We start from the raw sequence: 25,540 nt of genomic DNA, 5'->3' as shown, positions 1-25,540 counted from the left end.
ACCATATATGGTGCTTCTACCATGCAGACCCCAGGTCATTTCATATTGGAATTCACAAACATCTAATTCCTCAAACATCTCTAGACACTGCTGGTGGTTAGGTTTCTATAGCTATCTCCGCCCATCCCAAGGAAGAGAGGAGAAAGTATGTGTATGTATGGGGTGGGGGGGGGGAGAGGTGACAGAACTTTGTGATAAAAGGAGAGTCAGGAGAATAGCTCTGTTTAAAACAGGAACGAAGCATTTCATGTTTACCTGATATAAAAAAAGACAAACTTTTGGTAAAGAATTGACAATGCAGGGATGTCCATGGTAGGAGCGAGTGGGAGGCTGGATTTTATATATAGACTTGAAATAAGCGGTCAGATATTTGGCTGCAGGACTCTTTTCACTGCTGTTAGTTTTAATCTAGGGTATTTTATCTAAAATTCAAGCTTTCCACAATTCCACTTCTTTTCAATTTCCCTCTGAAAATATTCATTGTTCATAGCATAATCATCTATTCTTCTGCAAAATATGCTTGTCTTATCATTTAAATATCTGAAGATTTAGGAGATATTTATGGATCGCTTTTCAAGTGATGAATGACCTCTTCCAGAAGGATAATAAAAATCTGCTCAATAGACTTTCACCCTCCATTTTTGCAAATGGGTTCCATAAGGCAGTTCAGAAGAATAAAGTTGCAAAAACTTAAGTGATAGCATATTAATGTAATAGATCACTGTTCAAAGACTTCATTTGTGTGCCAGGATGAAAACTGCAGTTAAATTCCATGGTATCTAAAATTTATTTTGGAAAATTGTGGTTCTGGGTAGCTCTGTCCCAATGTTATGCATATCAGCAAATGAACATCTGCAGAAAGGAGTCCTTTATGCGTACAGCTGTATGTGTGTGCAGCTGTATTTTTTTAATATCACATATTGTATTTTTTAGTGTTTAAGTCTTTGTAAACTGCCCAAAACTTGGGCTGTTGGTCAGTACAGAAATGTAATGAATGAATGAAGTGAATGAAGATGGCACGGAACCCTGCTAGCATATTATTTTACAGGGCTAAAATTGCTTCATATGTGTTCATATCATTTTGGGGGGTCTGATGGGAGTATTGGAATGGATAATTCATTTCATTAAGTTGGTGACTGGGAGTACCATCTAGCCAAAGTTATCCACTGCTGAGTTCAATTTGGAGGTTAATTTGGTTCTCTTGCAGTTAATGGTCAATATGTTGCACAGAGTTTGGTTGCTTAAGCTCATTAATATGTGGTTAGTGATGAACCCGCCCACCCCACGTGCCACTCACCAAACTTACCCAACCCCAGCAGGCACAGATTGTCCCTTCGTCTCCTTGAGTGCCATTTTGCATGAAGCTATTTATGGCTGCCATTTGCACAAAATGGGATTTAAAGAAAAAAGCAGTTTTCCTGCACAAAATGGCAGCTTGTGGGAAAGTGAAGATCCCCATGCCTGCCTGACTTTGCACACGCGGAACCAGCCAAATGTGGGGGTCTGCAGACTGGAGCCCAGGGGAGCAAGCTGGTGGAAACCTGCCAACCTTGATCCTCAACTGCATACTCTCCAGCAACCCTATATGTAGTCTTAAATTTGCCTGGCGCTGAGCTGGATTGTTAAAAGTTCTTAGGTTTGTCTAGATTTGTGGTGAGATAAAAGAAAAAAATCCATTCTTGAACATTCTCTGTATTTATAATATCACCCACTTGTCAAAAGAACACAGAAACTTGTTTTTAATCAGGTTTAAGATTTATTGGTCCTTTGGACAAATCTTTATCTTCAGTTGAAGCTTTGTTTAACTGTCTGGTCAATAAATCCTGATTGTTGAATCCCAACAAAGTCAATACCTACCCATTATACAACTTAATAGACAAAGACTGGTGACGTATCTAAAATATAATCCTGTATTTGTGAAGATACTGGTCATAGATTTCTTGAAGTGGCTTTCATTTACCACACCACATATAACATTTCAGCATCTTCTCGGTGTCAGAAAGCAATAAAACCAGCTGTTCACTCAATACAAAATTCTGAATCTAATAATAAAGAAAACAGTGGAGTGACCGAAAATCATTTCACACCAGTCGTCAGCCCAATTGGTCAAATGCCAAACCTGTAGGCAGTAAGTCACCAGATATAGTGTGGTTGTTGCTACTGCTGCTGCTGTTGAAGTGTGGTATATTGTGCTATTTGCTGAAATGGCTTTAATCAAAGTTCAGATTATGTCTAATTCAATTATGAAATTTCTTGCAAAAAGTTAAAGAAGCATTTCATGTCAGATGTGTTTTGTGGTCTTCTTATCTTTTTAAGTTTCAAACTCATCACTGGAAGAAATAGAGAGTGAGCGAACTCACTCGTGCCCACCTTGGTGGACACTCGCCCTGTTGCTGCCATCCACTGTCATTTATTTATTTATTTATTTATTAAATTTATATACCGCCCCATAGCCGAAGCTCTCTGGGCGGTTTACGAAAGTTAAAAACAGTGAACATTAAAAAGTATACAAAATTTAAAACAAACAAAAACATAAAAACAACAGTATAAAAACAATGGTATCCATTTAAAAACAACAGTTCTGGGGTCTGTTAAAAAACAAACAAACTTAGTGTTGTTAAATGCCTGGGAGAAGAGAAAAGTCTTGACCTGGCGCCGAAAAGATAACAATGTTGGCACCAGGCGAGCCTCATCGGGGAGATCATTCCACAATTGGGGGGCCACCACTGAAAAGGCCCTCTCCCTTGTTGCCATACTCTGAGCTTTCCTCGGAGTAGGCACTCGGAGGAGGACCTCAGATGTTGACCGTAGTGTACAGGTCGGTTCATGTCGGGAGAGCCGTTCCATCAGGTATTGAGGTCCCAAGCCGTGTAAGGCTTTATAGGTTAAAACCAGCACCTTGAATTGGGCTGGATGAGCCTCTTTTGAGGCTTGGCTTGGCCCAGCGCATGCTCTGCAGCTGCCCACCCTGGCTGCCAAAATCAAACACTTTCCCCCTTCGTTCATGGCAGCTGCCATTAACATGGAGAGGGAGCGCACACTTTCTGGAACCTCCAAAAATGGTGCACTTCCCCCTGCTGTGTCAATGGTGGCTGTAAAGGCCCTGTTAATGCAAGAGTAACCCAGGGTCATGGACACAGGGGCGGGCATAGGACTCCTGGATCCAATCAGGCACTTGGGACATTCCTAGGAAGAAGAGCCATAGTGCCAGGAGAGGTCTGATGGGTAGAGGTCTAGGTTTGTTGCACACCAAGGATTGGGAAGGAATTGCAGTTGCCACCAAATTTTGCCTAAAGTGTTATTTCAAGACAAATACAGAGGCCCTGGCTGGGGCGAAATATAAGTCAAATTTGATATAGATTAAAAGAGTTTTAGTAAGAATGAAATTTATCAAGGGAGAGAATACCCATAAACCCTTGTAAGGTGTTTCTTCAAGGATGGCTTCTTCGTGACTGAGTGAGTTCATAAAAGGTAGATAAATCAGTTGCCATTGGACACAATAAGAAGATGGAATCTTCATCTTCAGGAGCTGTATAATAGGGAAAAGGCTGAAGTTTTTACATTCTTAAAACCTCTTCATAATGGTAGTGCTCTATGAAGCAGACACATTGTATTTTGAGAATTGCTTGGACTGAGTTTTTAATAGTATTGCATTTTTTCTGGTGGTGGCTGATGGTGACATAGAGATACTCTATGCCATTGGGTTGACTCATGTAATGAACCCAGTAGAAAATCTGTGTTTTATTTAATTTTTTAGATTACCCATGCACACATACTCCCCCCCCCCCAGTGTGGTGTTCTCCACTTGGTATAAATAAGGAATGAAGTGTCCTTTAGTCCCTTTATGAACCACCCAGAGAGCTTTGGCTATTGGGCGGTATAAAAATGTAATAAATAAATAAATAAATTTATCATAAATTGCTTCATACATGCATATGCATCACTTGATTTCAATTCTCATCGTTATCCAGCACTTGATAACCTGTGTTGCTGATCTGTGTCAGCACATTAAGTGATGAACATGCACATCTAAACCCATCCTCAATGTTCTAGTGTTATGTACTAAGAACATCATTAAGATGGATGCTTTAGAAACCCTAGAGAGACTGGTAAGTTTATGTTCCTGGTCACATCATGTAAACCACTCCCTAATTCTTCTTCTCAGGTTGCCTTTATTATTATTTATTTATATAGCACCATCAGTGTACATGGTGCTGTACAGAGTAAGACAATAAAATAGCAAAACCCTGCCACATAGGCTTACATTCTAATAAAATCATAATAAAACAATAAGAAGGGGAAGAGAATGCACCAAACAGGCACAGGGTAGAGTAAAACTAACAGTATAAAATTCAGATCAAAATCAAGTTTTAAAAGCTTTAGAAAAAATAAAAGTTTTTAGCTGATCTTTAAAAACTGCGATTGAACTTGTAGTTCACAAATGTTCCGGAAGAGCGTTCCAGGCGTAAGGGGCAGCAGAAGAAAATGGACGAAGCCAAACAAGGGAAGTAGAGACCCTTGGGCAGGTAAGAAACATGGCATCAGAGGAGCAAAGAGCACGAGCAGGGCAATAGTGTGAGATGAGAGAGGAAAGCTAGGAAGGAGCTAGACTGTGAAAAGCTTTGTAGGTCAACAGGAGAAGTTTATATTGGATTCTGAGGTGAATTGGAAGCCAATGAAGAGATTTCAGAAGTGGAGTAACATGGTCAGAGCGGCAAGCCAAGAAGATGATCTTAGCAGCAGAGTGGTGAACAGAAACCAACAAAATGATGTGAGAAGAAGGAAGGCCAGTGAGAAGAAGGTTGCAGTAGTCCAACCGAGAAATAACCAATGCATGAACAAGAGTCTTGGCAGAAGAGACAGACAAAAATGATCGAATTCTGGCAATATTATACAGGAAAAAATGACAGGATTTAGCTACTGCCTCAATATGAGGAATAAAGAAGAGCGAGGAGTCAAATATAAAGCCAAGACTACGAGCTTCCTTGACTGGAGTAAGTGTAACATCATTGACAGTAAGAGAGAATGAGAGATGAGGAGAAGGTTTAAGAGGAAAAACAGGCAATTCAGTCTTTGTCATATTAAGTTTCAAACGACGATGAAGCAACCAAGCTGAGATATCTGAAAGACATGCCGAGATACGATCATGAACATCACACTGAAACCTAAGATGGAGTAGTCTGCAATTACTTACTGAACTCAGGGAATCTGTTTTACAGTGCAATGCTATGGAGAGAACCTTATGTAGCAATTAAACACCTATCCATTTGACAATATTCCATGGACGGCCCAAGAGTCAATATTGGATTAGTGGGAAATCATGGAAGAGGTTTTAGGCTGGCATCAGTGCTCCTAACGGCATAGACCTAGAATTCACCTTGCAACATCTTTAGACCTAAAGATGCTAATCTGTTTATGAGATTGAGGTTTAATTGAAAACTACATCAGTATAAATCCTAACCTTATGCTTAAAGGCTTGGTACATCTAGTTAAAGGCCTTGAGGGGTATTGATAAATGGACACGTTTATTTTTACTCTTTTCCTGCTGCACTGATTTCCTGAGCGCTGTTATGTATGCAGAAATTTTGCCTTGAAGATGTGCCCTACTTTCGAAAGAGTCCCTCTAAAAGCAATACGGCAGGAGATGAGTGTGGATTCCCATATCATACAAAATGATCCACATTGAATGAAAATAAGTGAGCATTTCCCAGAAGACACATACGTATCTTGGGAGTCTGGAGACGATGTCTGCCATCTGTAAAGAGTGTTATTTCTGGAGGATTCCCCATATTAAAAAAAATTAAAAACAAAAGAAAAAACCACCACCCCAAATTTTGTTAAGGAAGTACAATCAATGTGACAGAATTTTCAAATATGGCTAAGATTTCAAATTCAAAAGTGAAGGAAACACCAAATAGTGCAGACTGTCTTTCCATCTGAACATAATTGGTAATAAATGTTATGTAATTATTTAGCATTTCCTGGCTTTTTATAATGTTTGTTTGTTAATTAAACTAGCGGCAAGAATTCCAGAATATAAAATTCAGTAAAATGTTAACAGTATAGTAATTTTGGGCAAAACAAAGATGTCGATAGTGTCATGGCAAATGTGTATTTTAAAAAATATGGGAACATAAACATCTTTCAGCTATCAAAAATTTAAAACCATAACATTGAAAAAAACACCAAAGCATCAGAAGTTTGAAAAGCTAACTTAACTAATCTTAACTGTGGGTTATTTTCCTGTGCAATGGTGATGTATTACATCTGACTACCTAAACCACTGTTAAAGCAGGTCTTGGAACCACTGACATATCTTTACAATATTATTCCAGCTTTGTTTAAAATTGTGTGTAAAAAATTCTCTCTGTGGGAACATGTTGAAATGTTCCAAAACTAATGCTCCAACTCAGTGTTTGTTCACTTACAGGCACCAGAGTGTGTCTTGTTCTCACTGGAGTGGTAAACCTGGCTCCACGTCAGACTACAGGCGGGCGCTCTTATGACTGAATGCTCTTCTACACAAAATAAAGCTCTTTGCACATAGGTGACATGGGGAATGGCTTGCGGGTTTTCCATTTCCTGTGTTACAGACAAGCTTCAAAACTTTTGGACACGTGCATTTTGTGTTATGTATTTAAGAAAGCTGCCAGGAACATCTTCAGTACATCCCTGGACAGTTGGAGAGGCACCAGAGCCACAGCGTGTTCAAGATACGACCCGACCAACGAAATCAAAAGGCTCCCTTTGAATTGTTCAGAACACCCACTGATTTGAAAAAAGCAATCCACTGATTTGAAATATTTATGTACTACCAAAGCCCTCATCTAAGGTGGCTTTTTAAGATGACGAAGAGCCCACTGTGACTTCCCTCTGTATATTACATCTGCCTTCCACCCTATTAAGTGTGTGTAGAACTGCAGCCTTGGGATTATTTTATTGTGGAGGTAAAATGCATCATTCTGTATAAATGATCGGAGCATGGGAGGAGCCCCCAAAGTCTGTTGTTTATGCTCCTGAGAGAGTGGGAATGAATATCAGTGTGTGACGGGAAGTGCAGCTTATCCTTCTGAACATACATGTTTGTCAGCATTTTCTACGGTATCGCTGAAAAGCAGCGTTGTAAATTTAACAAATGTAAGATTAAAAAGTGACCATATAATGCTTTCTTATCATAGTAGACCAGCCTTCCCCAACCAGGGTCCCTCCAGTTGTTACAACTCCCATCATCCCCGCTACAGAAGGCTAGTTTCGATAGTTCTAGCTTTATGTAAAACACTGCTCTGACAGTCAGTGCATTGGAACAGAGGCTTATCTCCCAAAATTGTTCTTGGACATAGAATTGCACATTACTACATTTTACCCAGCAATTGCAATTAGAATTTTGTAATTTTGATCAGATGTAATTGGATTAATTTTATTTATTCACTTGATTTTATACCCTGCCTTTCCACCATTATGGTTTCAATTACATGCAAATTTCTTTAAATTTAATAAATTAGTTAATTGGCTAAATGGCAGTTTGAAGATCTAAAATATGTCATTGATTAACAGTCGTTTTATCATATTATCATAACTATTTAGGTGAAGACATTATGCAGCATAATTATTCATTTATAAATAGATCTCAACGTGTGTGCTTCTTGAACTTTTGACCGTTTTTATTTTTTGCTCTCTTTACTTTCAAATGTGAATCTTTGGAAAGAAAAAAGAAGGAAAAAGACCTTTCTACCCATTTGTTTCCAGAATCAATTTAAAGTGCTAGTACTAATCCTTAAATTTCTGAATGTTTGAGAACTGGGTCATTTGAAGGACTGCATGCATTCATATAAACCTGCTAGGGCCCTAAAATCGACCTCAGGGGGCCCACTCTTTGACGTGGTCAACCAGATTGTTGTGTATTTTTATTGCAAAATGTTTTATGAGTGCTTTCCCTAAAAACCAGGGTAGAAATATATTAAGGGCAGAATCCCATGCATCTTCAGACAGAAGGGGGAAAAAGTCCCACAACTCTCAGCCTGCCGCAGCCATACTGGAAGTTGTAGGACTTTTTCTGTCTAATTATGCATAGGATTACATCTTTAATAAATAAATTAGTAAGGAGGCAGGACAGGTGTCAGTGTTAGTCCCTACCAGGGTGCTGGGGCCCAAGCGGCTGCCCAAGGATGCCAGGTGCTGACACTTATTCTGCATGTGTGCATGTCAAGTTCTTTGAGAGTTTGGTACACGAAACTGGTTTCTTGGGGCTCATCTACACCAAGCAGGATATCCCACTGTGAAATTGGCATGAAAGCGGTATATAAAAGGCAGGAGCCACACTACTGCTTTATAGCAGTATTGAAGTGCACTGGCAACTGTTGGGGCCCATTGACACATACCATATACTGCTTTCATAGTGCTATATCCTGCTTGGTGTAAATGTATCAATGGGCCCCAACAGTTGTCAGTGCACTTAAATACTGCTATAAAGCAGTAGTGTAGATCCAGCAGTACACTTCAATACCACTATAAAGCAGTAGTGTGGCTCCTGCCTTTTAAATAGTACTGCTTTCATACCGCTTTCATAGTGGAATATCCTGCTTGGTGTAGATGAGCCCTCAGCCTGATCCTATGCTTGTCTGCTTGTAAGTAAGTACCAGGATCTTCCTCCCACGTAAATGTAGGTATGAATGCAACCTCAGTTATTGACAGCCAAAAGAGTTAGGGTAGTACTTCCGTATTTGAATTAAATGAACCTCTACAGGAGATCACACTGAAGCCAAATGAATGTGAGTTTGCCTGATAAGATCATGCGTTTGAACTGTTCTAATCCTTTACATTTACAAAGTCATTCATGAGAATGCAGCCACATCTTCGATGGAAAACAAAACATTTTAACGTTCCTCAAATCAGATCTTTTTTGACCACACACATCAGGCACGGCATTGCGATCATTAATAATTCAATTAAAGTACTTAAGCAATTATCATTTGTGATAAAACAATATCTTTTTTGGCAACGTATCTACTTTGCATGGATTGTATTATTCATTTATTACGTTATTATGCATTCTTGTAACACAGGCATGTTTTTTTAATTTCTACATCTCCTCCAGCAAGCTGACAATCTGTCACATGCTGCCCCATTTCCTTTGAAGACAACAGTGCAGTGGTGTTTGACATTTCTTTATAATGCCTTACATGAGCCATTTTCCCCAAGCGGATGCGGCACAGTAAAGACTGAAAATCCGTTCCATAGAAATCAGAATTTCAACTAGGACATCGCTTGCTTGGGATGTTAATTGGTTTTATGTCTCATTCGGTTGGGAAGAGAAACGGTGTAGGTGGTTTATCTTCGTATAACCTTTTTGAAGAAGCTAAGAGTAATATTTCTCTCCCCCGCCTTTTTTTTAACCTCGCAGGAGTCATCAGGACAGCCTTGCATAACATGGACAGAGAAGCCAGAGAACATTATTCGGTTGTCATTCAAGCCAAAGATATGGCTGGACAAGTTGGAGGACTGTCAGGATCGACCACAGTAAATATAACCCTCACTGATGTCAACGACAATCCCCCCAGGTTCCCTCAGAGTATGTAAAGGTTTGATCTGATTTATTTTTTCCCAACAAAAACTTGCTCTGTCGTAATTACAGGTTATTTTAATTTCAGGAGGATTTTGCCCAAAAAAAAGAAAAGAAAAGAAAAGTCAGATGAGATTTGGGAATGTCATATTTATTTATTTATTTATTTTATTACATTTATATACCGCCCCCCAGCCGAAGCTCTCTGGGCGGTTTACAACAGGGTTTGCTTTCTACTCCGTGGCAGGATCTACACTACTGCATTAAAATAGTTTATAACAGTTGTGACAACTGTTGGGGCCCAGGACACGCTCCATCTACATTTTTCAAACCATTTTTGAAGTGTCCTATCCTGCTTGGTGTAGATCTGCCCCAATAATAGACTGGGTTTATGGTAGGGATGTGCTCCGCTTCTAATCGGACCGGAGAAGCAGTAGCGGAGCGGGGGGCTTCGCCTGCCCTTAAGGCAGAGGCGAAGAGGATTGGGGGGCCGGCCGAGCGTGGCGAAGAGGATCGAGGTGAAGGCGGATCCTTCGCCTCGATCCGGAGCTCCGCCGGAAAGCTAAGTGGGGTTTACCGGGCCCTGCCGCTGTCGCTGTCGCCCATGCAGCGACAGCAGCAGGGCCCGGTAACGCCCCCCACCCTCCTCTCCCTTACCTGTCTCTGTCCGCGTTCCGTCAGCGTCTCCAATTGAGCCCGTGGTTCCAGCAGGAAGTCTGGGCCGCACTTGCGGCCCAGACTTCCTGGTGGAACCGCGGGCTCAATTGAAGACGGTGACGGACCGCGGACAGAGGCAGGTAAGGCCCCCCTCCCCCTTGGTCCCTTACCGGGCTCTGCCACCGTCGCCGCATGGGCAGCGATGGCGGCAGGGCCCGGTAACCCCCCCCCACCCTCCTCTCCCTTACTTGCCTCCGTCCGCGGTCCGTCAGCGTCTCCAATTGAGCCCGTGGTTCCAGCAGGAAGTCTGGGCCGCACTTGCTGGAACCACGGGCTCAATCCTGCTGGAACCACGGGCTCAATTGGAGACGCTGACGGACCGCGGATGGAGACAGGTAAGGGAGAGGAGGGTGGGGGGTGTTACCGGGCCCTGCTGCTGTTGCCGCCCATGCGGCGACGGTGGCAGAGCCCGGTAAGGGACCAAGGGGGAGGGGGGCCTTACTTGCCTCCGTCCGCGGTCCGTCAGCGTCTCCAATTGAGCCCGTGGTTCCAGCAGGAAGTCTGGGCCGCACTTGCGGCCCAGACTTCCTGGTGGAACCACAAGCTCAATTGAAGATGGCGACGGACCACGGACGGAGGCAGGTTAGGCCCCCCTCCTCCTTACCGGGCTCTGCCGCCGTCGCCGCATGGGCGGCGATGGTGGCAGGGCCCAGTAACCCCCCCTATGGGGGGGACCGGAGCTCCGATCCGGATCCGGAGCTCCGAGCGGAGCGGAGTGGGCACAGGCAGAGTGGGGGCAGGGAGGAGCAGGCCGATCCGAAAATGGCGGATCTTAAAGTGAAGCGGAGTGGGGGGTCCGTGCACACCCCTAGTTTACAGTGATAATTTATCTGCAGCTTCACTTGCTGTTACTTCCTTCTTCCAGTTGCCATTTTCTTCTTTCACAGACATGCGTCTGGCTGCATGTAGCTAATCAAATCAAGGAAATCCATGGGGCTTAGGTGCAGGGAACAAACTGTGTATGGTGGCAAACCTGGAACTGGGAACCTGGGCCCACACATCTGCACGGAAAAGTGGTCTGGGCTTAATTTGGAGGTGAGAAGCAGCAGGCAGGAGGGTGCTTAACATTTCCCTACTTTTAACTCCTCCCGCTCACGTTTTCTCTGCATCCCAAACACACGTCAGGGAACAATGTGGCTAGAGTGGCATTTAAAACATGGCAAGTGGAGGAAAAGTTAACTATGCACACATCCTGCCTACTTCATCACCCCTGAAAATCCCCCCTCATGCAGCAAAAAAAAGTGGTAGCCCAGGTTCCCAGGCTCATGTTTGCTACCAAACGCTTAATTTAACCCTGGGCACAAAATGGCAGCTTTAATAACTATTATTTGAGATAGGTTATCCTTGGGTTGAAAGAATTAAGTAGTGGTTTTCAAATGCCTTTGACATCATCAGAGCTAACTATTAATATAGGAAAGAGTCAAAGTACTTTGCCTAAAACAATTTCTTGAAATCACTGGGACCAGTCTGTTTATTAAGTGTCTGGGCATACCTACCCTGAAAAGGAAATATTTCTGCAAGGAGCCACAAGCACAAGTAGTTGGCTGCCAGGTTAAGTGACATTCAACATGTTGATACTCCGACAATTAGTACTTTAGCATGATTTCTGAGGTCTGTCTCTGTTGATTTGGGGAGGACTTTCAAGAACATACCATAGATGTGGAAAGACTTTGGTACGTTTGCTACCACTGCAATTCATGCAGTGCACAGATTGCTAAAGATAAATATTGCACATAGGGATAGACATGTTTGTTGAGATTTTTTTTTCTAATTTAGCATGAAATTAGAAAAAAAGATGTGCACATAATACATTTATCTTTATATGCAATTTTACCTAATATACACATTTTTGCAAGTAATTTTCCTAATGTAATGCATTTCATTTCATTTGCACTTTTCACCAATATACTTTCTAGTGGAGAATTTCATTGCAAAATTTGTAGAAAAGCACATTGTGAATGATAACTGAGTTTCAGTATACATATTGATTCAAAAAGGGATGAATTTCTCCTTCATCCCGACTTGCACAACAAAGCTTGGTGTGTCAATGTGGGTTGATAATGTTATTGGTTTGTCAGACCTCAGTGCACTATTGCTGCAAGGACAATCAGGAAATAGCTTATTTTGGGCAGTCAGCAACAGTACATGCCTATCTATAACTATGATAAGTAACAGCAGCATGGCAGGATGTTTATGTGACTATAATGGTCTTGGAATAGAATGGGGGAAACAGAGCAGGGCAATGGGTTTGTTGGTCTGGCCTTTCCAAATATTGAGACATCTGGGAGCAAAAGTTTACAATAATGAATGACATTGATAGTATCTTCTTAAACATATGTACTCAGAAGTAAGGCCCACCTAGTTCACAGTAGGACTTTTTCCCTAGCACGCATGTTTAGGATTGCAGTCTAACATACATTAATGCCTAAATAATTTGGGAAGTCCTGGATTTTATGTGCTCTGTGTCTTTACGAACATAAAAAGAACTATTCTGGGTCAGACCAAGGGTCGATCTAGTCCAGCATTCTGTTCACACAGTGGCCAGCCAGCTATCAATGGGAAACCCAGACAGGACATGAGTGCAACAGCACCCACCCACCTATGTTCCACAGCAACTGGTGTACATAGCCATACTGTCTCTGATACTGGAGGTAGCATAGAGGCATCAGGACTAGTAGCCATTGATATCCTTCTCTTCCAGGAATCTGCCTAACCCCCTTTCAAAGGCATCCAAATTTGTGGTCATCACTACATTGTATGGTGGCGAATTCTACATCTTGTGGTAGCGAATTTCATACTTTGATTATGTGCTGTGTGAAGAAGTACTTCCTTTCATCTGTCCTGAAGCTAGCACCAATTCGTTTCATGGGATGACCCTGGGTTCTAGTATTATGACAGAGGGAGAAAAATATCTCCCTATCTACATTCTCCACACCATGCATCATTTTGTACACCTCTATCAGGTTTTTCCTTACTTGCCTTTTTTTCCAGGATGCTCCAGTCCCTTGATCATTTTAGTTGCCATTTTCTGCACTTTTTCCAGCTTTTAGGTGCAGTGACCAGAACTACACAGTATTCTAATTGATTGCACCACAGATTTATATAAGGGCAGTATGATTTTAGCAATTTTATTCTCAATTCCTTTCCTAATTATGCCTAACATGGAGTTTGCTTCTTCTTCTTCTTTTACAGCAGCTGCACACTAGGCCAACATTTTGTAGCTGTACGCCACAATCCCAAAATCTCTTTCTTGCCAGATTACCTTTAGCTCAGATCCCATCAGATTATACTTAAAGTTGGGATTTTTTGCCCCAGTGTGCATCATTCTTCCAATTACCAAAGAAATGGCACTCTTTCAAATGCCCCCGTTTCAAATATCAGCCATGTGACCTTTCTAAGTTCTAAAGGTACAGACATTTCTACAGGGAGCACATAAAGTTTCTGCACAGGACTCCTTCGAGAATGGGGAATGATTGACAAGACTTCATTTAAATGTTTAGCCTTCCATACATTGATTTTCCTCCCTTCTATTAACAAATAAATACCTCATGCAGCGAGTCTCCAGTGTACTTGAGTGTAATTGCTCTTTATTTAAAAATAGCACATGCTCTGTACCTTTTATTGAGGGCAGAACTGGCTAGGAGTCGAAGAGGTTAGACTATGAAATTTTCAAAGCTTTCCGGCATGTAGAGCCTGACCAATTTTCTCAGCTGGAATCTAGACTGGAACTGGTGGGCTGGAGGGAGCTAAACAGATGATGTTTTTTTGTGGCTAAGGTAGCTTGCTCAAGTGATGGAGAAATGAAATCTGTCAGGATCCCTTCTTCCCTCATAGCAATAATTATTCAGAGTCTCCTGCCTAGCAAGTGCACTTGAGGCAAAAACGCCAGGTCATTTAAGAGTAAAAGAATCAATACTTAGTGGAGAAATAGAGTGTTAAAAGATATAAGTCTCTGTGGCCTGGATGGCATTTTTCAGTTTCCACTCTACCTGGGCCTGAACCAGTGGTGAATCGTATGTGCTGGGATAGAGGCATTGGGAGAAGGGATTTTCATTCATTTCTCAATCATTATTATTGTTTATGATCTAGAAGCTGATACTGATAGATATACATCTAGAGGTTATTTCGTCATATGATAGGAGTTCTTCTCTATCGTACAAACAGAATGCTGACAAATTTGACTTATGCTTTTGAAGCGAACTATCCCAGAAAGTATGCCACTCATCAACCGCAAGGGATGAAGGAAACAGGGAGTGAGGGACGCATCATTGTGATGGTTGGGTATTGCTTTAAATGGGGCAAAGTGTGACAAGGATACGAAGGGAATTTTGAAAGACCTTGAAAAACGTGACATACTTTACGGGCAATACCAAGGATGTTTAACATTCCCAGTCCAACTCCATTCATGCACACCACTTCGAGGACCTGGCTATTTCAAAATGGCCTTATTGTTGTTTGTTTGTTTTTGTGCTTCATTTTATTCAATTCGGTGTTCAGGAAAGCACACCTCACTGCCCCCCAACAATTCCTGTCAGTTCCTCTTCTTCCCTCGAGTCCAAGCAACCTGAACCTCATTCCCCAGCAGCACGGGCAGTATCCACATGATCTGTCCATCCTGCATGACCCCAGCCTTGAAACGTTATCAGAGCAGTGTGAGATCATTACCTCATCGGGGTGGTGGTGGTGGTGGTGCAGTGGATAATTGGAGCAGCCCTTAGTTATGCACATTTAACATACAAAACTATTTGCTTGATGCAATACTGTGCTGTGTGAAACGTCCTGCATGGATAATCTTGCTATAATTATTATGGGATATAAAATATTGCCTCAAGAAGTGGTCTTAAAATACATTCCACCCAAATCCAAAATGGCACTCCTGTTTAAGCATAGTTTTGTTGTTTCGTTCTTTTATACAAAGTACAAGGCAAAAGTAATATTCAAACTATCTGAAGTGAAAATAAATAGCTGCTCTGTTTCTCTCCCTCATAGTTTTTATTTTCATTTTCAGATGTTGAAACTGCCATTCTGATGGTGATATTTCAAAATGGCTCATTTCTCTATAGTTACAATACTACACCAAGTTTATGACGTATATAATGTTTCATTTCTTAATGTGTTGGCTTCAGTTAACTGACAAATTCATTAATGGAGCTACTTGTAAATTCTAAAGAACTGCAGCCAGTATTCAGAAGCCAACTTTACTGGTTTTCTTCAAGGAAGTGTAATTCGCATGCATTTGCCTCCTTTTAATAAGCACCATCTTAAGTGATAGCCATTCGGTTAAACGCTTTGCTGAATTGGAGCTTGAAAAAATAAGTGGTATAGTTTTTATGAAGATCTGCTGTATTCTTTATGCATGGCAATGAAGCCGATTTCCTCCTTTAAGTGCACAGCTAACCACAAACTTAACTGTGGAGTCGTAACTTGAGCCTCTATAATTATTTTTTTATGTGAGCAGTTGCTGAATGAATGTTATGTGATCGCAAATGAGAAGACAGGCGGTCTGTGAAATTGAGAAGGGGAAGAACACTGTTAAGGAGACAAATTGTCTTCAGATGCAGTCTACACGATGCCCGCCTGCAGCATATATCATGCTTCATACTGGCAAACTAGGGCTGTGTCTACACCAGCCAGTTAACCCGGGGTCGGCTCGAGATCGTCCCTGTGCATCCAAATGATGCACAGGTGATCCCGGGGTCAACCAGGGACAAGCTTTCAGTTGTCCCAGGATAACTGGGACTGGGTTTTTCATGGTTTTCCCACCATCACAGGACAACTGCAAGGTTCATGGGCAATGTGGTGCTCGCTTCTGGGGACGTCCCTCCTCCCTGTGAGTAGCGGGGCTCACCAAACAGGCAGAGAGCTCTGCTGGAGGAATCCATGCCCATCGGGGTGAGGGGTGAGCATTTTCACCATCCTCGTGTTAGCTTTTTATTTATTTTTTAAACTTTTGATGCAAGATCGCGCCTGCGCAATTGCACAACATCTCCTCTCTTCTTCTTCTTCTTTTTTTAAAAAAAGTACCATGCTGGAACATCCCTCTTCACTTCTGGCGTTTGGACCCAGGAAAACGATCCCGGAAACTGGAAAGCTCAAGTTCCTCCCCCGCCCCATCTTGGAAGCCCTGCGGGTGTAGATTAGGCCTAGGATACCCATGCACAGTCATGCTGTGAACCAAAACATAGAGGAGAGGGTTACTAAGAGACGGTTACTAATAGACCCCCTACCTTTGCTGGAAAAAAATTGGGTGGCTAAAAAGACTCCCCCCTCTACCTTCCTGCAACCTCCAAAACAAGCTAAGCTTTACATGTTTCCTCTGCCTTCAACTACCCAAAGAATGTTGGCAGCAGACAGCAATATGCAGGCACGAGTCTAAAGCCAGTTGGTGCTGGGTGTTAGATTAAACAGAAGTAAAAGGATTGGACCCTGGAGCCTAAAATGGGGCGGGGTGTAGGATGACCATATGAAAAGGAGGACAGGGCTCCTGTATCTTTAACAGGTGTATTGAAAAGGGAATTTCAGCAGGTGTCATTTGGATATATGGGGAACCTGGTGAAATTCCCTCTTCATCCCAACAGTTAAAGCTGCAGGTGCCCTGCCCTCTTTTAAATCTGGTCACTCTAGTATAGCTCCTGCAGCTTTAGCTGTTGTGATGAAGAGAGAATTTCACCAGGTTCTCCATATATACAAATGACACCTGCTGAAATACCCTTTTCTTCTTTCCCTGTCCTCCTTTCCATATGGTCACCCTTGTGGGGTGAGGGTCAGACAAGGCACACCTAAGTCCAGTCCTTTCTTCTCTGCCCCCCCCCCCACTCTCTCCCTTTGAGGAAAAATTCTCTCTCCAGAAGAATAGATGACTATATGTGGGTGGAATATACATTCCTGAGAGTGGGCAAATGCAAGAGGTTCTTGGTGATTGCTGTCCATTATGCCAGTGTGGAAAGTTGTACCACAATGCATCTTCAACAGCAAAACCAAGTTCAAATATGTCCTCACATTTACCAGGCAAAACTATATGCTATTGTTTAAATGTAGTCTCTGATCCAATGTTATTAAATAAATATCAGTTTTTATTCCGCTCTTCCTTCAAAGAAATCAGGGTAGTGTACATGTTATCCCCTCCACTTATCCTCACAACAATCCAGTTGATGTAGGTTAGTTTAAGAGAGGATGACTGGCTGAAGTGCACTTTGCAAGCTTCAAAGCAGAGCAGGGATTTGAACCCGCCTCTTCCTGCTCCTAGTCCAGGGCTCTGTCTACCAGACCATACAGTGACTTTGATTAAAAACCATATACATTGCTACCAAAATAAGCTGCATGCATGCGTTTGTTCATGTGGTATTGCATGCCCCCATCTGTGTGTCAGCCATCTTGGAAAATGGCAGCTGCAGAATTCATGCACCAGAATGAGCATGGCTACCAAAGTTAAATATGTTCCTTCATGACTCTGAAATATGTGCAAACTTCAAAATTATCTGCACGTCTATATTTTACAGGGGTCTGTGGCAGTTTCAGGACTAGATGTATTTTCAAGAGTAAATGAAATTTACTTGCAAAAAATAAAAATCTTGGAAATGCTTTCTCTTTTATCAATTTTTCACTCAGCTTTGTCTTATTTTATAAAGTCGCCAATAGTTTCTGGAGATGTTTGAACTGACATTAGATGTTTTTCACATTTGGGTGGGTATGCTGTTTCTTAAAAATTCTTGGGGGATAATAAAATACATGCAAGTTTATATGTTACTATTCTCTTCTTTTTTTGATCTACTTGATATTCTGCTTGAATATTTGAGAGAGATATCTGAAGTATACAGTTCAAAACTATTCTGCAACTTTTATCAATTGCAGGAGGCAGGGAATACTTTTGTGAACTGCCTAGAGGGCTCCAGCTATTGGGCGGTATAGAAATGAAATATATAATTATTCAGCATCGGAAAAGAATGTGTTATTACCAATGCTTAATGAAAATCTGGGACACAGGGAAAATGGTAAAATAAGACACGAAACAATAATTGCAGCATGTTTACTTGTAAGTAAATTCTGCCGTATTCAAGGAGGTGTACTCCCAAGTAAATGTGGGTTGGGTTGCAGTCTCAGAGAAGCGATAGCTGAGGCCTTAGCTAGACCTAAGGTTTATCCCAGGATCGTCCCGGAGTCATCCCTGTTCATGTAAATGACACACAGGGCATCCAGTGCTCAGGCAGGGACGACCCCAAGACGATCCTGGGATAAACCTTAGGTCTAGCTAAGGCCTGAGTCTATGAAGAAAACTTGTTCTCTTCCACCAAAAAGAATGATAGAAGATTACGTTCTGCTGCATTTCATTAAAAATATCTAGTTGGTAAACAGTGACAGCTGTGCACATCTTGCTGTGTCTCTGTGTTGTTAAGGTTCAGCCCAGAATGGTTGCTTACCATTCTGTTTGTGATAGACATTTAATTTTGAAATAATGTTTTAATTACCCCCTCCATACACACACTTAAATATGAAGCTGCCTTATACAGAGTCAGGCTATTGGTCCATCTAGCCACGGTATTGTTGTCACTGGCTGGCAGCAGCTCTCTAGAGTTTCACGCAGCTTTTCATGAAATGCCAGGTTTCAAGCCTTTGACCTTCTTCACGCAAAGCATGTGCTCTACCATTGAGCCATGGCTAGCTCTCCTTTCATTTTTCGAGGCAGCCAAAGTGGCTGTCTGAGGATGCAACGCATTGCACATTTAGACAGGGAATGGTCCTACATGCCTCCGCATTCCCCACCCAGGCAGTTGGAGACTCATTTTCTGTGGGAGATCCAGGGAGATTGGTAGGAGATCCAGGACAAATAAAAGGAAGTACTTCTTCACACAGAGCATAGTTAAATTATGGCACTCACTACCACAAAATGTAGTGACGGCCACCGATCTGGATGGCTTCAAAAGGGGGTTGGATAAATTCCTGCAGGTGAAGGCTATCAATGGCTACTAGCCCTGATGGTTGTGCTCTATCTCCAGTATTCGAGGCAGTAAGCCAGTGTGCACCAGTTGCTGGGGAACATGGTTGGGAGGGTGCTGTTGCACCATGTCCTGCTTGTTCATCCCTGGCCAATGGCTGGTTGGCCACTGTGTGAACAGAGTGCTGGACTAGATGGACCCTTGGTCTGATCCAGTAGGGCACTTATGTTCTTATGTTGAAACATTCATAGGATTGTGCCCTTAGCTGCTTTGCAAAGGCCTGTTCAGCCATAATTGCACTTTTTGCAGCCCCATGCCTGTAGATAAGCTTTTGTTGGTTTTTACGTTAAGGTCAACTAGTGGGGTGCACGAATATACATTTAACTTATAATCTGGTTTGGTTGAGTCCTATAAAGTTTTGAGCCATAAAGTTTCTCGCAATTGAAGTCATATAAATGGAGGAGGAGGAGTACTCACTCCAGGCTTTTTAAATTGCTTAGCTTTTAACTCCGTGAAATTTATAGCCCTTGTTTCCTTGGCCATTTGGGAAGAGAGAATGAAGAGACCACAAAAGTGTTATATTTTTCTCCCGCTGCTCCAAGATGTAACATGCTGTTACAACCCTGAATGTCAAACAATTCAGTGAAATGAGAGAGATAAGATCTCAGATGTTTTATGTTGATTCAAAATTTTGCTCACTATGCTTTAAACTCTTTAACCCACTAAACAAGTTTTTTTTTCCTTCCAACACTACAATTCAAAGTCACCAGAATAAAGTGATTGGCATTCTTCTTCATACAACCCATAATTAATCTATGCTTCTTCACACAACCCATAATTCATCTATGGAATTTGCTGCCACGAGATGTTGTGATGGCCGCATGCTTAGGTAGCTTTTTAAAGGATTAGATCTTCTTCTTCTTTTGTAATGACCATTGATAACCTAGCTTCTGTTAATCAGTTGAATCCATCTTTTCCAAACCTTGGGTCTAGTATATGTTGTTGTACTGCAACTTCCATGATTCCTGGCCTGCATGGTTAATAGTCAGGGATGATGGGCACCCAATCTGTGTTTCTCAATGTGTAAGGTTGGGAAAGGCTGGTTTCGACTGATCAATGGCTTTTATCAGTGGCTATTCTACATGATAGCTAAACAGAACCTTCATAATCAGAGGCAATGCCTCTCTTGAGATCAACTTCTTGAGGTGAGCGATTGGGAGAAGTCTTGTCTTCAGCCCCTATTTGTGGGCTTCCATATGGGGAAAGGATGCTAACCATAGATGGTTTGATCCATCAGAGTTTGTCTTATGTTCTTGTTTATTTATTTATTACATATTTATACTGCCCAACAGCCTAGGCTCTCTGGGCAGTTTACAACTAAAACCATAATATAATAATCAGATTAAAACTTAAAACTTTAAAAATCACATAAAACCAGAATAAGTTACAGTCCAGGGAAGGCTTGTTTAAAGAGAGATGTTTTTAGGAAGCATTTAAAAGATATTACATTCTCTGCCTCCTGAACCGCATGAGGGAGGGTTTTTCAGGATGTGGGTGCCACTACGGAGAAGACTTGCTGTCGAGGTTCTTCATGATGACATTCTCTTCGTCTGGGAATGATGAGCAGGGCCTCCTCTGAAGATCAGAAATGTCGCCTGGGTGTATATAAGTGAAAGCGGTCTGCTAGGTATCCTGGTACCAAATTGTTTAGGGCTTTGTAAGATAGTAGCCCTAAACAATTTGGGAGCAAAAGATATTGCTCTTTTTCCAAAGAGCAATATCTTTTCAGCCCATCAGGAAAACCTTTCATGATCAGTCTATATACACTTAGATTGGTAAAACTATATTGGATACATTGTACTGAACTCTTAAGTCCTGTACCCTGTTTAGAAGACACGTTTGACCATTTAAATTTCTCCTGCTGCAGAATGTTTAGAAATGTTGCCTAATTATGTTTTCCAGAACATTATCAGCTGTATGTTCCTGAGTCAGCACAAGTTGGCTCTGCGGTAGGCAAAATCAAGGCTAACGATGCAGACACTGGGTCAAATGCAGACATGAAATACACCATCATCAATGGCGATGGCTCTGCAGTGTTTTCCATATCAACTGACAAAGAAACACGGGAAGGAATTATCTCCTTGAAGAAGGTAAGCAAGAACGTTGTAAAAGGTTCCTATGCGAAAGATACTGAAAGCTTCTAAGGCTCCAGTCCTCTGCAAACAGAAGGTAAGCCTAGATATGACAGCAACAGTTCCATGTATTTAAACCTGAGATTGCCCGATTATGTAGAAAGAGGGTGGAGATGTACAGTATTAAAAGTGGGAAAAGAACATGGGTGAAGGGTGAAGAACCCTGCCCCAAACTGTGACTTACCTCCCACAGTTTATTTTCCAGAATATTTTTCTCCTCAGCCAAGCACCGATAAAAGTAGTGTTTTTAGGTGGGAGAAAAACTCTTGGGGAGGGAGCTTCCAGGAGGTAAGATATGGGTAGGGGAAAGATGCAAATCTCATCTACATACCATTTCAAAAAAACAAACTCAGCCCCCCATGTCTGCATGATTGAGGGCAGTTCCTTGTTCAGGCCACATTTAATTGCATGGCAGTAAGTCCCACTGAAATTAATGGGGCTTTCTTCCAAATAAAGCTGCATAGGATTGGGTTGGGCTGTTAGGCCATCCTCAAATGTTAACTTGGCGGTGTGGTTGGTGCAGAAACAAGGAAATGTATGAGCTTCCTTATAAGAAACAGACCTTTTGGAATGGCCGGTGCCTGTTTTAAAAACACCAACAAACCAATGCCCCCTCCCCTCTCCACGTAGGTTATATGAATAACCTCTACCTGAGCCACAAAAGAGATGTTGCTGGCATCACTCATGAAAAGGGGCCCACACAGTTTTCTGTGTCAGTGGCAGCTATTTCTGAAGAGGCTGGAAAACAGCCAAATATGAAAACAAAAATAGTGCTAATCAGACATTCCTGTAACACTTGAAGGGGAATTTGCTAGCCCCCTGGAAAAATCATGTATGGATGTTATCTATTTTTTTATTATTATTATTATTATTATTATTATTATTATTATTATTATTATTATTATTATTATTATTTCCTGTTTATTGAGATCTTTAATTATATTAAGGTATTGTGTACTATTGCTAGAGAACATGTTGGTAGGTGTAGAAATAACCTCAGGACATTTAATTCTTAAATTGTGTGAAGTCTTCATTTCAGGAGTCTCGCATGTGGCAGGAGAAATATGAAAAGTAGATACCTGAAAATTATTATTTATAATACACAGTGTATTCACAGTTGGTTTTTTAGGTGTGAAGCTTTCAAACAGAAATAGTAAATAAGTGTTATTTATTTGGCCAAACACCATAAATGAAATAAAACTAGCAATAAAAAATATAATTCTGAAACAATCTATAGAAGTTATAGTAATATATTCTCAAACCTAAATAGTTCAACTTTAATTGCGGCCCGTTTACACATTCACCATTCTGGAAATCCTATCGATATGGCAGGGCATTGGGTGCATTCATGGATTTCCGTCATGCCTGTACTATAATGCATGGCGTGTGGCACACATGTATATCCATGTAAACATTCTCCTCCTCCTCAGGATCTCACCATACTTTTTTTAAGGTGGAATGATCATATGCTTTGGGCATGCACATACATGTTTCGTGCTACATGTTACATCATACACACAAAGGGGTGCACATGCTCAGCCAATGTGTCACAGGATTTCCAGAATAATAAGCACAAGAGTCTGGCCTTTGTATTGGTCTCTGCCCAAAACCTTCACACAACCATGGATCATCACTTCCATGTTGGATAAACAGCAGATACTACCCAAGCTTCTTCAATAAACACTTGTCTGTCAAAATGATGCCATGGAAACCTATATGTGGAGAGTGTCATGTGAGAATTAAGCATCAAACTAGAGTACTTTTGGCAGGACTCAAAACTTCCTGCCAGCTCTTGCTGACTATGACTACTTTGTGGGATGTCTAAGGTAACAATGGACAACTGGTTGGCCACTGTGTGGACAGAGTGCTGGACTAGATGGACCCTTGGTCTGATGCAGCATGGCTCTTCTTATGTTCTTCAAATTGAACTTCTAATGTGGAATGTGAGAGTGACTGTTGCTTCAGAATCTCAGTAGGGCTGAGATTGTAAAGCTAAAAAAGCTCTATTTACTTTTTAAGTACATGAGAGAAGATGAAGGACTGGTGTTGTGATAAATGCATAAATAAATGCATAAATTCTTCAAACAATTACAAATGTGTGTTAATACTGCCTATTATTCTACATTATAAGAAGTGGGAAACTATCTGCCTACACTGAAGAGTGGTGTTTGTACACACATAACACACAGTGTTTTATATGTGTGCAAATTCACAATACACTGAAAATTATTAGCATGTGTATTTCTACTTGGTGTATTATTATTCTGTCCACACCACCTTCATTGTCATTCCATAGACTAGTTAGAAGAAAAGGAATATATAAGCACTGTCCTCTCTTAGTTTTCTTTTGAATAGCATCAAAGGGGAATCTACTAAAATATGCCAGTATTAAGAAGCAGCACTGTCTACACTGAGCCACTTGGGCTTTGGTCACTTAGCCATGTATGTTGATCAGGTTGGCAAACTGAAGGGAAGCTTTGCAGAAACCTCTGAAAGATTTCTGATTTGGCAAAGCTGATGCAAAATGCATACTCGTGGTTTCCCGTCGCTGTTGAGAGAGCATGGATATTACCTGTCAACTGAGGTCATAGCTAGACCTAAGGTTTATTCCTGGATCATCCAAGGGTCAAACCTTTTCATCTAGGTGACACACAGGGGATCCAGTGCTCAGGCAGGGGCGAACCCTGGAGGATCCCAGGATAAACCTTAGGTCTAGCTGTGGCCTGACTCTCTGGCAAATGTTGTCCTAGATGACAGGTGTTACTCATTCTCAAAAGTAAGAAGTCTCTGGCCATCTGGGGGAATGAAATAAGAAGTACGGGGAGGGGGGGATGAAAAGTCTTTAGTGGGTGAATGAACTTCATTGTATGAAACTTCTTTCTGTTGAGCCAATCTGAGGCAGAGGCATGACATTCGTGAGACTGTATTATCTGAGGAGGCTTCCCAACTAATCCTGTCTTTAAGAGCTTTGGTTGATTCTTTTTGACCTTGAATAAATGCTTCAACTCTAGAACATTGCCTCGTTATCAGATAACATTGCCTCTAACCTTCTGTCCCTCCTAATTTACACTGTTCTCAGAACCATTTCACAGGCACTCCTACTTCTGCTCCCTTACTCTCCAGTGTTGATCTATATTCCTCATTTCTGCTAGGGTTGGATGAATGAGCAGTGTTTGAGAGCACTGGAATTCTCCAAACACTGTCTTGCTGCTTGTCTCATACACAATCGCTGCTGACATTGTACAAATGGAAAAATTGTGCAAATCGAGCAGCAGTCAAATGTGAAACATGCATGGATTTCCCCAAATCTGCACAATTTTCCTAATTTGCACAACTTTCTTCCATAGACTGAAGCAAGGCTGATTCAGTCTATTGGGGGAATTTGCACAAATTAGGAAATTTGTACGAAATTTGTACGAAGTGGGAAGTTGTGCAAATCAAATGCAAGCACATGTTTGGGAATTTATGGATATTTTTGATGGATACATGCTTGCGTTCAGGCCTTCAAACAGGGCAAGTGCCTATGTTCTGCTAGCAAAAATGAAATGCTCGTACATTCCTAGCTTCAGCCTCCCATTCTGCTGAATTGGCTTTCCCAGCTATTGACCTCAGTTTGATGATGCTTTGTCTAATCTTTGGCCTTATTCAACCATGCATACTCATACCTTTTCTACAACTGTCTCTGTGAATGTGGCCTGTGCAAACATACCAACATTCACTTCACAGGAGAATACTAGGTCAAATTATTTCAATCTGAAGCTTTATTAGCGCTATGAAAATTGAGGATCGTTTATTACGTTTGAGGCTTCCAACCTTGTATAACTGATCTCGCTGAGCATTGTGTAATGACAAAGAAGCAGTTTCCCTTTCATTTGGATATAAGCTTTTCCACACCTTAGGGATTGGGTGGGATATGAATCTAATACAATAAGTAATGCATGATTACTGACAACCCAATCTCATTACCATATTTGTCCTCAGAAAGCATTGTTAATGTCAGTGGGACTGCTTTAACTCATGGACAAATCGCCATGCTATATTCTCTCATGTGATTGTGTAGATTGGCACAAAACTACACGAGAAAAGTTATTGGTAATCAACTGAACACGAAATGAGAAAACACCCATTCCATGACTACA

The 25,540-nt window shown here is 41.5% G+C and overlaps 1 protein-coding gene across 2 annotated transcripts in view; it reads left to right on the top strand.

Annotated features, from left to right (window-relative positions):
* LOC134401373 (cadherin-18) overlaps positions 1-25,540 on the top strand; it is a 222,672-nt gene that overhangs the window by 138,579 nt on the left and 58,553 nt on the right. Inside the window, exons 4-5 of one of the 2 annotated variants that reach the window (XM_063130251.1) lie at positions 9,401-9,568; positions 21,172-21,359. In XM_063130251.1, coding sequence (XP_062986321.1) covers positions 9,401-9,568; positions 21,172-21,359 — 356 coding nt within the window. Of the gene's footprint in view, positions 1-9,400; positions 9,579-21,171; positions 21,360-25,540 lie in introns of those variants that run through there. The other variant, XM_063130253.1, reaches the window with a different exon arrangement.

Source organism: Elgaria multicarinata, chromosome 7, assembly GCF_023053635.1.
Source record: "Elgaria multicarinata webbii isolate HBS135686 ecotype San Diego chromosome 7, rElgMul1.1.pri, whole genome shotgun sequence".
Lineage (NCBI taxonomy): Eukaryota > Metazoa > Chordata > Lepidosauria > Squamata > Anguidae > Elgaria > Elgaria multicarinata.
This window is presented reverse-complemented; position numbering and strand designations above follow the sequence as displayed.